Source organism: Pelophylax lessonae, assembly GCF_965119305.1.
Source record: "Pelophylax lessonae genome assembly, chromosome: 12".
Lineage (NCBI taxonomy): Eukaryota > Metazoa > Chordata > Amphibia > Anura > Ranidae > Pelophylax > Pelophylax lessonae.
In genome coordinates this window covers 75,611,955-75,628,491 of record NC_138779.1, presented here as the reverse complement: position 1 = coordinate 75,628,491, position 16,537 = coordinate 75,611,955, and the positions used below count along the sequence as shown (strand labels likewise).

The 16,537-nt window shown below is 41.6% G+C and overlaps 1 protein-coding gene across 6 annotated transcripts in view; it reads left to right on the top strand.

The window, feature by feature from the left end:
* Nucleotides 1-16,537, top strand: part of SAMD11 (sterile alpha motif domain containing 11) — a 257,130-nt gene that overhangs the window by 197,724 nt on the left and 42,869 nt on the right. For all 6 annotated transcript variants that reach the window (XM_082274532.1, XM_082274531.1, XM_082274534.1 and 3 more), the window contains exons 7-8: nt 269-430; nt 11,603-11,753. In XM_082274532.1, the coding sequence (XP_082130658.1) occupies nt 269-430; nt 11,603-11,753 (313 nt within the window). The remainder of the gene's footprint in view (nt 1-268; nt 431-11,602; nt 11,754-16,537) is intronic.

The window sequence follows — 16,537 nt, the reverse complement described above, 5'->3', positions numbered from 1 at the left end:
AACATTTGCTGCCCTGTCAGTTGCCTAATCCCATATGCTGTCTCCTTGCTTCTCAGTGTGCACAACAGCTTAAAAAAAAAGGGCCCAGTAATTGGTCAGACCTCACATGCTGGTCAAGCGCTACTTTAAATTAAAGCAGTTATATGTTTAAGAAATATGTAGGTTGCCATTGCTGTTTTTTTTTCTGACAGTGTTGGAAGATATAGAAAAATGTTGCAATAGTTAACATTTTTATGTGGAGCGTACTTAATTGAACATTCTCTTACAGAAAACTCCCAGACTCCGTTGCTGGAAGAGCCATTGGCTCAAATGACCCCCGAGGAGCATTACAGACGCATGATGTCAGCACTTAATGAACACGGCAGCTTTGAGGAGCAGCAACAGCGGCTCTACCAGCTGGCAAACACCATGGCGGTCCCTACGCACAGTGGTAAGATTTAACATATAATTGCTATCCTTAGATACCTATTACTGGCTGTAACCAACTAGAAAGAAACATTTGTTTACATAAATTACACTATACGTGGCTAGGCCAGCGAGCTACTACACACAACTGAAAAAAAGTTGCTGATTGGCTCATGAAAGACTAATAAAGTCTTCACTGTTTTATGCTCAGGTATAATATAGTTATATTAAGATAATTCTGAGCAAACCTTTCAACTGATTTGATTTCCTTTATTTTTAAGAGCAATCTCAAGTATCAAATAAAGCAAATTAATTGCTAATGTTCTCCAGAAAACAGTTCTATGTCACAAGGCCCACTTTATTTTAATTTTGATATTACATGATATTTATGGTAGCCCAATTCAGCAAGATTTTCACCGGTCCTTTGTTTGTAGAGAGCAGTTCTTAGAAAATACATTGGTTTGCATTTTTGCAGGTTTAAGGCTCAGGAATATTTTTTAAATCAGAAACAAAGTTTATTAAAGAAAACAGGAAAATACAGATTGCACTCAATTCACATCATTCCCAAATAGAAATACATCCATACAACAGTAATAACATCAATAGCAAAATGGACCCCCCCCCCTGCCAGAAACAACCCCCAGCTGAAAGGTATAACGGAAATCAAGGTTATCCAGTTCAAGCCCCCCCACCCCCCAAACCCCAAGAAGCCCACACCTCATTTGTAAAGCAATCACTGCAGAAGGAGGTCAAGGACCAAATCTTTAGGCGCTAAGCCAGGAACCGCCAGCCAGCCACCCCATATCTTATCATATCTATGCGGGACTCCTCTGTGTTGGTAAGTCAAGCAAGGCTCAGGAATATTTAAAAAAAAAAGCATAAGTGTACCTACAACTATAGGGGTTAGAAAGCGTGGAAGCCAGCTACAACTGATGAAAGCTAGGGTAAGGGGGAGCCAATCACCAGGTAGGGTAGGCTTTGTCAAAAAAAATCTTCATGTATGAATTGAGGGCATTTTTAATTTGTAAGCTTTACTGCCAATTCTGATTTACTTTCTAACTCAAAAGTTTTACCTTCATGAGATGGAAGAAGTCTTCAAATAAGCAGATCCAGTCTGACATTTGCAGGCCTTAGGCCCAAACCTGTAAGACAGTTTGGTTATTGAATTCTGTATTTGTGGCTTAGGCCATATTCCTTCCAATGTCGCATTGTATGACTATTATATGGCACCTGGAACAGTTAGCTGGTGGTCAGCCAGTTGTATCTGATGGAAGAAGAAAGCATGGTCTTGGTAGATTGTACCATTTGTGCTCTTGAGTTCGGCACACAGCTGATACTATTATCACCTCTAACGGCCCATCTAGTGGTTGCAGTGGGACTCATGGATACACAGTCACTTGAAGAAACCCCAGCTGTTTTCACAGGGACAGGACCGTGATTCAGTGCACAGATTTTAATAAATCAAGGCCGTTGCTCGACTAACCCGTTAGGGCTTTGATTTATTAAAATCATTACTCTCACTCCTGACGGAGAGTCAAAGGGTGGCCTTGATTTATTAAAATGTACCAGCCTGGGGGGGATGGGATCCACGTCTCTAGATAGTAACAGATTCTAGGCTTGCCTAGGATGGAGAAGAAACCAGATAACATTCTCAGTTATGTAGGGGGGCGCAAACAATTCCAAATCCTGTTCAAATTTCTCTTGGCGCAAATCGAAAAATAAAAAAATAGGTTGTGATAGAACATAAATAAATGTGCGCCCTTTTTTTTTATTTTTTTTAGCTCATCTGTATAAAGCTCCTTAGCACAGTGGAGTAGTAGATAAAAGCTTTGTGTCTAATGTGTTTTTCTTGCAAAAATGGTATTCATAATTATTATTCCTGCCGCATTCTCTAAAATATGTTCACATCTAACTAGCTTAAAGTGTAACGTAACTGGTAAAAAAAATTTAATAAACATAAAGTGCGCCTGCCCCTTTAAATAAATGAAAAACTAAAAAAACTCAATATGTGTATTGGCACAGTAAAACCACTAAATATCACTATTTACAATAAAACCATAGCGCTTGTGCATAAAAAAATCTGTGCAAAAACAATTCAATTGAATTATCAAATTATTTATGCACAAGCACTATGATTTTAATATAATTAGTGATATTTAGTGTTTTAATTGTGCCATTTAATTACGCATATTGAGGTTTAATTTATTTAAAGGGGCAAGTGCACCTTATGTTTTTTTATACTATATATTGAGTCCGGTGTTCAGACATGAAAAGGTGGTCAGAGCGTGAGCTTTCTTACATTTATTTTATATTATAATTTAAATAATTTATTTTATTTCATGCTTTCATTACCTGCTTGGTTTACACATTCATTTAGCTTTGGAAGTATTCTCTGTGCTTAGTGATGCTTGCACATGGCTTGTTCATATAGAAGAACTGTATGCCCAGCTGTATACATATACTTATACAAATATTGAAAAAGTCTGATTGGGTACATTGGATATAGGAGGAACCCAAACAAGGAGACACGACCTTCAAAAGTTCTATCGGGTTGAGGTCAAGATTCTGTGTAGGCCAGTCAAGTTCCTCCACTCCAAATTCGCTCATCCATGTCTTTAGGGACTCTGCTTTGCACACTGGTCCAAATCATTTGGTGGAGGGGAAATTATGGTGTGGGGGTTGTTTTTCTGGGGTTGGACTTGGCCCCTTAGTTCCAGTGAAGGGAACTCTTAAGGTGTCAGCATACAAGACATTTCATGCTCCCAACTTTGTGGGAACAGTTTGGGGATGGCCCCTTCCTGTTCCAACATTACTGCGCACCAGTGCACAAAGCAAGGTCCATAAAGACATGGATGAGCGAGTTTGAGGTGGAGGAACTTGACTGGCCTGCCCAGAGTCCTGACCCCAACCGGATTGAGTGCCGGGGAGCCAGGCCTTCTCGTCCACATTAGTGCCTGACCTCACAAATGCGCTTCTGAAAGAACATGCTCCTAAACCTTGCGGACAGCCTTCCCAGAAGAGTTGAAGCTGCTATAGGGTGGGCCAACTCAATATTGAACCTTGCATACTATAAAGGTAATTTGTGTCTAAAGGCAGGCGTCCCAATACTTTTGACAATATAGTGTATATAGAACAGTGTTTCTCAACTCCAGTCCTCAGGGCACACCAACAGGCCAGATTTTAAGCATTACCTTGGGGAGATGATGACTAGAATACTGCAATCACTGAGCAGCAAATGATATCACCTGTGATGTATTTCAGTTATCTTGCAAACCTGGCCTGAGGACCAGAGTTGAGAGACACTGATATAGAAGAACAAAAGTCAGTTTGAAAAGCTTTCTAGCGAAGTGCATTTGGAGACCGGGCCAGTATTGACTGCTCTCAGTACAGCTCACAAAGGAACTGGCTTTTCCACCACTCCTGCATCTGCATAGAACATGATCCTTCTGGAATTTGTCCATCTGCCTCTAAAAACAAAAAACACACAAGTTTACCCCTCTGAAGTGCTGAATCCTTCAAGTACCAGAAGGAAGGGGATGGCTGTGCTGGCTGCTTGAATTGAGTATTGTCCAGTAGAACTCTGGTAATGATTAAATCTGTGCACCCCTTTCCATAAGGTTGCAGAATTTCTCCAGTCGGATAAGGTAGATTACAATGACTTTGATTTGAGTAGAGCATGTTCGATTTCAAATTTATTTTAAATTTTGCAAAGACGTGTGCTGAATTCAATCACCCAGTTACATGCAAGCAAAAATTCTATTTTTTAATTGAAAAGAATACCCAATCATGTGCAGGTTTTTTTTATGTGGATATTCCCTTTGTGTCACCTTTATCACTAAGATAAGTGAACAAGGTGAAAATATGAATTTACTTAACTCTTTTGTAACAGTACTACATCTTTTAATAAATCAACCCCAAAGTATCAAGCATGTTAACAAACCCTCAACCCTAATCAGAAATCATGTGTGATTACATGGTGGCCCTTTTGGATTCTAGAAGCCAGTAGATTCCAGATATCTCCAGTGAAATTACTGGTTATGTCCAACTGCCACATCCATTACAAGTATTCTTGTTTAACTGATTCATTATTACGTAGTTTAAACAAATATTTAGGGAGTCAAGCTGACACCTCAGTGAGATAAAAGAAGCAGACAAATGATTCAATCCACTTTTACTTACACAAATTTAAAATGGATAGAATTCACCTATAAAATATCAGTTGCTGCCACTTCATGTTCAGAGACAGTATTATGACTTCATGAAACTTGCATCAGTAATCCGTTGCCAGATATTAGTCCCGATTTAAATAATTTAATTGCTGTCCTTTGTATTATTGGTTTAGTCCGCAGTGTGGGCACAGGCTACATGTATTGTGCATTAAATAGTAAGTATCAGTTTTAATGGTGTCACAGTGTATCTTGGAGAAGACAGTGTTTAATCGTGCTTCGATCCCCTCCATACATAAGGGGGTTAGAGCGGCGCTGATGGCTCCGCTGAGCAAGAGGACTAATATTTCAGGCTAGGCCTGTATTCTTTTCCGGGCAGCTGTGATATAAATGCAGATCTATGAAGATTTTTATCTTCGCTTTCTCCCGTCTGCTATTAATCCTGCCTTGTGATCCTGGCTTTAGCCACAGCCTCCTGGGCTTACAGTGTCACTCCATGTGATATTCCAGCTGTCAGAGAAACAGCCTGGACCCTGTACATTTATAGAGGCAGCAGGGGACTGAGTCAGGGTACCATATCTGGGCCTGTCACTGATAGCAAGGGACTTAAACGGCATGTCAACAGCAGTAGCAGAAACACCGCATGGATTTTAACAACAAGAAGATGCAACAGATACAAGCTAACCACTGACCTGTTTCGCTGATTCACAGTTCTAATGGTACTTAAAGCTGAACTCCAGGCAAACGGCTAACTACACAGATGAAATACATAGGAGAGCGGTTGTACCTGCCAAAGGAGTCTGGCAGGCCAGAACAGATATGCTCTCTGCTGTAGTTAAGTTACAATTACAGGCCTTGTCCCTTCCCCAGTGTGTGATAGAGAAGAAGCACAGCGCTCACCTTTATGTCACTCTGCTTTCTCCTCCTATCAACATGTCTTTTATTAGTGCATGAGCACTGCAGGAGGTCTGATTGGCTCCTTGTGTGACTTCTCCCTCTCCCAGTCTGAGCTCTGCAGGAAGACTGCAAGAGGCTGATAACAAGAATTAGGTACATAAACTGCTTACATAAAAAAAAAAATAATTATATATATATATATATATAGTATTATATTCATGAATACAGTGTTGCATCAATTTGTATATTTATGCTTGGAGTTCAACTTTGAATCCCTGCATGGTAAAATGTTCAATTTGTTACCTGATTTAGCTTGACTGACATGTCTAACCAATACTGAATTGGTGGGTTGCATATTAGTTCATGTCTGCCCACTACACGTAAGGTAGGTATCATCGTTTGGCAGGTTGATGCCCCATTAAAGAAAATCCTTTGGAGAAGAATAACACCATTATTTTCTACTGATAGTATTGCAGTATTTGGGTAAAACTAGTAATTTGTGGGAATATCTTGCCAGTGAATTCCAGATATAAAAAAAATGATGCTTACATGCCAACATCCAGGGAAAATGTGAACCTGTTGGGTGGATTTGGCCTGTAGTAAGGAAAACATACAAGCTTTATCCGTAAAGTGAAGAGCAACAAGCAGCAATCAAACCTTACCCTAAACTCACTACAGCAGATTGAAATCTGATTGGTTGGTAGGGATTGCTGCAGTTAGTACCGTCTCATGGCTCTTTGTAAGCTTTATTGAATAAAGAAGGAAGAACAGGGGTAGGACATTGCAGGATGACATTCACGGGAAGCTCGAGCTGTAATCAAAGTTGGCCTTGGGGAATATATTATTTTTTAATATTGGTGACAAGGTGGAGGCTTGATGAGTTTCCGACTAGCTGGTGAACCAGTAAGGTTTTAGTAGATGTGAGACCATTCAGATGTTGTGAAAACCATTGTGTCATCCCATGATGACATTACCAGGCGAGATATATATATATACTGTATATATATATATATACACACTGTATGCTTAGAGTTGCTTAGGTTTTAAGAATGACTATCCATAGTGTGCCCATGCAATAGATACATTTTATTTGAGATGTATATTGCCAAATTCCTTATGCCATGAAGCTTATACTTCATGTAGACTGCAGCACCATTTTTTGCTCTCTTTTTACAGTATAATTCTTTGAAAAAACGAAAGCACTTTATATAATTTCCTAAAATCGGTTAGATTGTGTAGATTTCCATGCCATCTTTGTGCTGTATATGTAAACCTGCTATGTCTGGCACCTTCATTCTTTGTATAAGCCTAAAACATCTCAAATGATGCAGCACCACATCCTCCTCACCTTGCCCCATATTATATTGTTGTTTCATCTGTGGCTGCACTGCCATTGTATTCTAGGAACGCATTGCATCCTAGCATGTATAGCTAGCATAGCTCTAGCATGGAGGACCATGGTCAGGAGAATTGCAGGAGGCAGCGTATGAGATAAGAATTACACAAGCTGTTATGTCAGAACACATCCTGTAACTAAATGATCACAGCTTTTGTAGGAGAATGATTAACACAGTAAATCTAAGCCCAATAATTCAATTTTATATAAGCGTTAACATGCTAATGTAATTTCAAAATGTTCCATTATGTGCAAGTATGCATAGCACATTATTGCACAGTTACCTCTAGGTGTGCTCTCTTCCAATGATGCAAGCTCCCCATTTCCACTTCATCACAGTCGCTACCATCTTCTTCTACATCCACTATCTTCTTTGTTTACCCAATGGGCAGCCAGTGATGATGTAACTCCTGTGTATGCAGATGATATTGGTGAGGACCTCAAACAGCTAAGAACATTTCTGGGAGGGCTGCTTTGGAGCACTTTCAGGGCCATATTTGAACCTGTAGACACAATCTTTAGTGTCTAACATAGAATCCCAATTACATGGATCACCTTTTTAAGGGCCTGTGTCAATGAGCTTTGGTCTTTGTTAATGGCATCAGATGATTCAGAGATCATTCAGAAATTGAGAGGTGCAGATGACCTGCAGCTGATCTACCTCTGACCTGCATTTGACTTGGTACAAGCATGTTTTGCATTCCTATAGACTTTAATGGGAATGCAAAACCCATTTGAAGTGAATAAAGGCCTGTTGACACAGACCCTTACACAGATCATTTTATTAAAGGCCCAACCTGGCTTATGTTGGCCATGCACTGGATCAGGGCTGTTCATCAGGAATTTGCTCAGTCAACAAAAGTTGATAGTTCATGGACTTGCTGAAGGAGCCTACTGGAAACATTTTGTATGAACAGTGCCTGCATCCAATCAGATGCAGCTGCTGTTCAGGTATTCTGACAACTGCTGCAGGCAGCTGTCAGAACAATACAACAGCTTAGCAGAGAGATTTGTATATCTTGTTTAGCGTGGATGGAGGAATCTGTTCAGCCTGCAGGATGAACTAAAAAAAAAATGTAACTGTGTATGGACAGTTTTAGAATATTGTGTAGCTTATATAATTACTGTTTCTGTATCACTTATTATGAGGACGTGTGTAGCAAAACAGAGAAAATCCACGTGTCCTCTTGCCACCTAAAGGACCACGTCTACAATGCCTAATGGCATATACATCCCTGGGTAGTTCTAAGACCATAGCTGTTTGCATTTGGTTATAAATGGATGGTAATGGGTAAGCAAGAATTATAATAGATGTAGAGGATTTTAATTTCTTGTTAGGTTATAGCCTTTTCTAATAAAGGTTAGAAAGTTTTTTCCTTTTTTAATAAGTTATATTATTGTTGTTTTCCTTTATGTAGCTTCAAATTGATGTTTTGGGAAAACAGTATAGTATTATTCATTAATAATGTGTTCATTATAGATATTTCTTTAAAAAATGTCTGCTTTGTTCTGAGATTTTGTGCCAAATATGAAAGAAAGGATAGGGTTCTTTAAGACAGGCAAATAGAGCGCTGATTCTTATCTCTGGGTGGTCAGACAATTTTAGCTTGCTGAATAATTCCGGCTTCCTTTAAATTTACTGATGGCCCCCGCTCACCCTCCCATCTCTGTGGCTTGTGTTCCTGAAGCTGCCAGCTCTGACAGGCTATGACACCCCCCGTGACTCTGCCAAGCACAGCAGCCGGGAAGCCCCCCCAGGCTGAGCTGCCATATCTCATCTACACAGCGCATCTCACAGATAGCTAGGCATCCAGGAACACAGTTGGTAACCTGGAGCTTGAGGAGCCAGGATCTGTGGCGGGCAGACCTAGCCAAACTCAAAGCCCTTACCCCCAGGCAACTGGCTCAGCACCCCTAGAAAGGCAATTACCCAAGCAGTCTTAATTGTATAAAAGCTGTATCTAGTTGTTATAATCATTCTATGCTTCTTTGTTATTGTGATGTGTGATCCTGATCACATTATACTAGTGTATGGTTCCTTTCCGTGCAGAACGCAATGTAGCAGATATTTGTGTTCATTTAATGTGGTATTTACCGAAGATTATTTTAAAAAAAAGGATAATTCTTTAAAATAAGGGGCTGTGAAAATCATTACCTATGAGCAGTTAGAACTTTACTCCACTTTCCTTTCACGAGAGAATGATAGAACTGTGGCCTTTTGTTAGAAAAAAAATATATATATTGAGCTGCAGAACTTAAGTACATCTGCAGTTACACTTAGTCCTCTTGTAAAGTCCCACAAATGCCTGTCAATCCTGCCAGGAAAGTTCACCCCTGAAAATTTGGCAACAATGCTGCTTTACTCCTGAATTCAGAGGTAATTTTCTGCTCCCATGTAGGCTGTGACTGCTTGCAGTACACTGGAATGAGAAGATGAAGAGGGACATGGCTATCAGTATTGTTACTGCTGATTCACAAGCCTGTAACTTGTCAGTTAGCACCTGGCCACAGTAAGTTCTGTCCACTGCTATCTGGATGGACCGCACTAAAACCCTCCCACTGTGAGCTGCAGTGTCTGGGAGGGGGAGCGTGTGAGACATAAATGAAGGAGGACATGGCTCTGTCAGGGAAGGTAAAGGAGTTTTATTTTGTTTAGGAGGCTTTTGCATCACATAATAGCTGAGTTTTGGATTTGCATACAGGAACCTTTATTCGGTACCTTAATGTAGCATCTTGTAAGTACCTGATACCATCATAAACTACATGTTGCATCCCCTTTTCTCTGTAGTATCACAATGGTTTACAAAGCCCATGTATCACAAGAGTTACCAAATTAGTATCTAAATGTGCCCACTGATCGTATCATTTATGTATTATTGATGATGAGATTTTTACAGGCTTAGCTATACTCCGCTGTGACATTTTGAGGTAGGAGAGGTTTATGTGAACTGATATTCATATTTTACACCTGTATCATGAATTTCACAAAAAGATAATGATTTTCTTGTTCTTTTTAAAAATCGGCATGTATATAAGATTGTTCTTACATTTGAAGTGCGCCCTTGGTAGACTGAGATCACAGTATTCTTGGACTAGCCATAAGTAACCGCTTACAATAAGATATCAGGGAGAAAGGTTTGCAGCCCTCCTTCTGGACACTGCTATGTACATACAGGATTATTGCATACGGGTCTCAGTATGTGGTGACTTGTAAGATAAGAATATAGAGGGATGCATGGAGTTAGTCAGATATGCATTAGCTATAAACAATAGAGGTATGGAGGAAACCTTCTAATCTACTGGAGAAGTCTAGTGTTCTGAATGTGACCTAATGCAGACTAAAGGTGATCATAAATGGATAGAAATTCAGCTGGTTCAGCAAGGACCAGCTGAATTCAATTCATGTATGGGCAGGCTGGTTGTACAGAAGCTGATCTGCCGACAACACTGATCAGTGTATTTTTGATGACAGGGAAGTCTTCCTGCTGTTAGAACACAATAGCACAACAGGAGTGATTCCCCCATCCACATCAAGTGTGTGGATAGGGGAATGGGGGAAAGAGGTACAAACAGAGGGAGGGCGTGACGTCCTCTCAGCTGCTTCTGGCGAGTTGCAGAGAGCATGGCTGTGGCTACAGGGCAGACAATCCATCAACAATTCCTAGGGAATCCTCAACCTTTCTGTAGGCCTAGGTCACACTGATGTGATTTCAGATCCAACTTGGGTCACACTAAATCGCATGACAGTGGAAGTAACGTTGCTTCCACTAGTGCCTGTTCACATCAATGCAGTGCAGCTGCAATGCCATTTCGGAAAGGGTCCTGATGATGTGGTGTGATTTACAGTGCAATTTGGCCCCATTGAATATGCAAACCACATCCAAAAAGCAAGGAAAGTCGCACTGCAAATCTTTTTAAAATCGCATTGCAGTAGTTGCACTGTTTTATATCATGCCAGTACACCCAGCTCTACTGTGGTCTCTGTGATACTCACCTGTGTGTGGGTACTTAGATAACCTATTCTGCAGGCACTAATCCAGGAGCAACTTACGTAAGTATGTCTCTGGCTGTCTAGATTGGAGAATTTCCAGTTTCATCTCTGCTATAGAGGGATAACTAACAAACCACTCTGGTCCCTGGCTGACTTCCCATGTGAGGAATCGGACTTGGTCCTGTTGAGTAACCTCAGTCTGTGCATCTGAGAGGTTGAAAAACCTCTGGAAATTCTTGCCAGTCAGGATTTTTATATATATTTTTAACTGTATTTGTCTGGTCGATGGGTTATCTGAAATGCCCTATTTGACACTCTGTGAGGAAAACTGGGCCCTTTCCACCTCCTCGCTCAGCCCCCTCCACCCAGGGGTGAGTCATTTGGCCGCATATGTTTTCTAGTTAACCGTAAGGCTCTAGCTCCAGTGGAAGTGAAACATGTGGTTTTGATTGTGCAGAACTCAGAGAGGGAACAAGAAAGGGGGAGGAAGAGAAGCTAAAAAGGAAAATAGAGAGCGGAACAAAGAGGGCAAGATATGGAGCGAGAGAGTGATAAAGAGCAGGATGAGCTTAGTGAGCAGCCAGGTAATGATTGCTGCACATGGAGAGATGAGTAAGGCGTTCCGGAGAAGATGTCACTTGGGGGCGGAAGATGCAGGATATTTGTGCCAGCAGATGCCTTGTGAGTAGCTTACCTCAGTCCCGGGTGTTTCAGCTTGAGACAATATCTACTCTTCTTTTTTTCCAGATCTGTTGCGGGCACGCCAAGAAGTGGCAGCTGCTGTGGCGAGAAACCCAGGAGCCATGGAAGCTCACATACCCACCTCAAGTAACTCCTCAAGCCAGCGGAGGAAGCAAGGCCTGCCGCAGCATCGGGACACCTCCCACTTCACAGACAGGTACAGAGAAACCTATGGGCAGTTCTGAGCCGTGTGCATCTATATAAAGTGCATATTTCCAGAACCCTAATGTTTTAAATACATAACTCAGCATTGCATATGTTCCATATGGTTCTACTAGTTTAAAGAGCAGGCAAACATAAATTGAAAAATGGCTTAAATAACAAAGCCAATCCTAAAATTAGGAATAAACCTTTCTATAGATTATCAGAGTTTAAATTAGTTTATATAGAAATGGCACTGGAGGAGGGGCAGTGGTTTTCTGTACACCACTGACTTCTATCATGTAAGCCCAATGTTTATGGATTTATTGAAAACCATACTTAGTTTGCAGCTCCGCTACATGTTCTTCCAAGAATTTATTTCCCACTCTGCCCCTATTAGTTCTTCATAGAAGGGGATGGTGCCTTTGACGCCGCCAAGGGAATTTCACAGGAGGAGGTTATAAACAACCAGGCTGCAAAGTTTATCAAACACATCCATTAAGGAGATGCGGCCTACACCAGGAGGTGCTTTGGTCCTCTTTTCAGGTATTAGAGCTGTAGAACTGCACACGTACAACATTTTTCTATAGGTTATAATGAAAAAAGTGATTTTGCTGCAAGCCTGAATTTGTATGAGGTCCTGGAAGGTGGAACAATTGTGTTGCTATGCCCAGTGTAGACTAAGGCTCCTGGATCAGGTTGTACATACAGGTTATAAAGGGGTATTGTTGGCATCTGGTGGGGGATCTGTTTATTTAAATGCGTAGTTCTTCCACTTCAGCTCCAGAAGGTTTTACCCCCTTAATGACCAGTTGATGTATTTTTTTTCCCCCACAAATAGAGCTTTCTTTTGGTGGTATTGGCGGTTTTTATTTTTTGTGTTGTGAACAAAAAAAGACCAGTAATTTTGGAAAAAATAAATAAATATATATATTTTCTGCTATAAAACGTTCCCAATAAAGATATTTAAAAAATCTAATTGTTTCCTCAATTTAGGTCAATATGTATTCTGCTACATATTTTTGGTAAAAAAAGAATCCTAATAAGTGTATTTTGATTTGCGCAAAAGTTATAGCATCAACAAACTATGCGATAGATTTATGGCATTTTTATTTTTTTTATTGTCTTTACTAGCAATGGCGGCGTTCAGTGATTTTTAGCGGGACTACCACATTGTGACGGACAAAATCTGACACTAAGTGACACTTTTTGGGGACCAGTGACACCAATACAATGATCAGTGCTAAAAAAAAAAAAAAAAAGCACTTTTATTGTATAAATGACACTGGCAGGGATGGGGCTAACACTAGGGGTAATCAAGGTGCTCCTAGGGAGGGGGGGTGTGGAGGATGGATGTGCTAGAGGAAAAAAGAGATCTTTGTTTCAGCTTATCTGAAACACAAGATCTCACTCTTCCTCTGTGACAGAACAGTCGTCTGCCTTATTTATATAGGCAAACGGCCATTCTGTCATTCCCCTGCACGATCGCAGGTGACCGGCGGCCATTGCGGCCGCTGGACTCACTGATTGGCTCCTGCTGTGTCTAATCACAGCGGGAGCGGTACTCCAGCAGCCCGCACCTGCCCTTGAGAACCCCTGCACAAAATCCCGTACCTATACCTTATTTTGCGCAGCCGGGCCGCAGTATAAATGCAGTGGTCGGTCTGGAACTGGTTAAGATGTAACTGACTGAATAGGCGAAAACCCAAATCCACATGAGGCAGATGTGAACTACCTCATCTAGACTAAATTGTTTGCCCGTCTCCTTGGCAACAATATCCTACATTACTGCCTGCTTAAAGCACTTGGAGCCTCTACTGCCACTGACCAAATTGGAAGTTACTGTTTTGTCTGTGCAAGCTGGGCTCTTCCTAAAGGTGCATTCATACCTGCAAATTCACTATGCCTGCCATCTAATCACACAATGCACACTGCCTGCCATCTAATCACAGATTAACCGCTTGCCAACCAGCCGCCGTCTCTGCGGCTGGTCGTCTCTGTCCTGCAAAGTGACGTACCTGTCCCGGGACAGTGGGGGCGCGCGCCTATTCGTCACAAGGGAAGCTGATCAGCGGGTTCAGCGGCCACGATTGCTGCCGGGCACCCGCGATCGCTCCCTGTGGAGACAGAACGGCAGACCGCTGTTCTTTCAGTTATAAACACAGAGATCCTGTGTTCCTTTTATTTGGGAACACAGGTCTCTGTGTTCATGCAGCAAGCCCATCCCCCACACAGTTAGAAAGCACCCCCTAGAGACACATTTAACCCTTTGATCGCCCCTGGTGTTAACCCCTTCCCTGCCAGTGTCATTAGTACAGTAACGGTGCATATTTTTTAGCTAGCATTGATTACTGTAGTAATGTCACTGGTCCCCCCCAAAAGTGTCAAAATTGTCAGTTAGGTGTCCGATCTGTCTGCCGCAATGTGGCAGTCCCGGTAAAAATCGCTGATCGCCGCGATTACTAGTAAAATAAAGAAATAAAAATGACAAATCTTTCCCCTAGTTTGTAGACGCGATACCTTATGCGCAAATCCATCAATATACACTTATTGGGATATCTTTTACCAAAAATATGTAGCAGAATACAAATTGGCCTAAAATGATGAAAACATTTTATTTTTTATTAGGAATCTTAAAGCAGAAAGTACAAAATATTGTGTTTTTGTTTTTCTTCAGAATTGTCGTTTTTTTTTTGTTTATAGCGCAAAAAAAAAAAAAAATCACGAAGGTGATCAAATACCACCAAAAGCAAGCTTGATTTGTGAGAAATAAAGGACATAAATTTTATTATGGTACAGAGTTGCACGACCGCGCAATTGTCAGTTAAAATAAATCCTTCCGGCCCAGAAGTGGTTAAAGTGGCTGTAAACCTCAGACATGAAAAATGAACAAAGCATGCCCCTCTATAGTGTGGATTTGTCTCAATTAAGAGCACTAAGTGTCACTCCTGTCTGCTTCTTTATTCCTCTGCTATCAGCATGAGTCACTTCTGACAATTTTTTCTTACACCAAAAGAAAAATAGTGACGGGAGCGATCTCCAGCTGGTTGACAACCTCAGCTCTGTTCTTGTGTGCAATGCTCAGTGAAGAGAGCTCTGAGAGCCTCCACACATCACACAAAAATAGAACTTAGGCTGCTAGTCAGCTAGAGGTCCCTACCTTGCCACCATTTCTCTTTCGTTCATTGATGGACACAGCTTCTGGTTCTTCCTAACCATTGGGTTATACTACCCCCTACAGTAATAGGACACTAGGTAGGAAAAAGCTTGACTACGCCTATGGGCAGTCCCAGGGGGTATACACCCACACTCAGCTATAGGCATTCAGTTTGTTTCTGCCTAGTCAGGAGTAGAGACCTAGTTCCTTGCTCGGATCTCTGGTCCTGGCAATATTTTTCCTTTTAAATGCATTTTTTTTCCTATCTTTGTTATTTTGTTCCTGTGAGAAAACTGTGCTGCCATTATTGTGGAGGACATCTGCCCCTTTAAGTGCTGCGGGACCATCAGGATACCCTGCCTGCACTTTCCCATCACGGCAAGCGGCCCCCTTTTAAGGGGGCTATTTCCTATTGTGTGGACCTTAATGGAGGGGCTCGGACTGCGACTCCCTTGTTTTTTGCAGCATCCAATAGGTGGTCCATTCGTGGACCCTGGGTCGGCATCCCCCCTTGCTGGATCGCGGTCGGCGGCCCTTCCCTAATTATTATATTTTTCCTCTGCCTCATCTGTCCACCAGATCCTCAATCTGTTTCGGCTGCCGCGGACGTGAGTCACCCTACTGGGTCTGCGTCCATGCACCCTGAGTGCTTACACAGTGAGGATGTTTCCTCTGCTCCTCTAGCCATGCATGAATAAGGCGCTGAGGAAGGTTCCAAGAAGACCTGGTCTGGAAAGCCACGGGGGGCTCTTTTAGACCTGTGGACAAGGCTTCCTCTGCATGAAGGAGCGCCCTCACCCATATCTGGGGTGGGGGGATGTCTTCACTGATTTACAGATTTTTGGACCTCTCTGGTACAGATCAATTGGGTCCACAAAGTAATTCGATCCGGCTACAAGATCGAGTTTCGGTCTTCTCCTCCGGAAAGGTTCTTCCCTTCCAACCTGCACTTGTCCCCAGATCGCTTTTATCCCTTTGAAATTATGGGGAGTTTCCCCTGCATACGTTGTCCCAGAAGGTGGCCTTTTTGGTGGCTATTACTTCTGCGTGCTTATTTGATCAGCAGCTCGGGAGATTCCAAGTACTGTGTGCAAGGGAACTATCCTGTTCTCCTAGCATTTTCCTTCTGCTATTTCGGCATTCTTTTTTAACTAATCAGACAGGTATTCTTTAGACATGAATAATGTACATGATAGATGACGTAAAAAAAAAAGCCACATGTAAATGCACCTCTATGTTTAATAAATGGCATTTATGAAAGTACAAAGTGGTAACTATGGTAGTATAAGTGTTGTGGGTATATTTTGAGAAATGGTGCCAGCTTAGTGACATCAGCAAGACCGTACAGCGTGCATATTGAGAGGTGCGTGATGTGCGAAAGTGCACAGTGAGTAAGCAGTGGTGTGTGGGCAGGCTATAAGAGCCCTGACGCACACAGGCACAGCACATTGGGACTGAGAATTTGCTAAGCTCCATCTTTCATAACAATGTGTTTGAAGTAGTACTTTTACAATCACACACACAAAAGATTACAATATAAAAATCCAAGGTTATCTAGCAGTGAATTTCACCGTTTTTTTTTTTTTTTAAATGTGTCGTCACTCCTTCTAAAAGCTGACCTTACTTTATTATCAAAGTAAAAA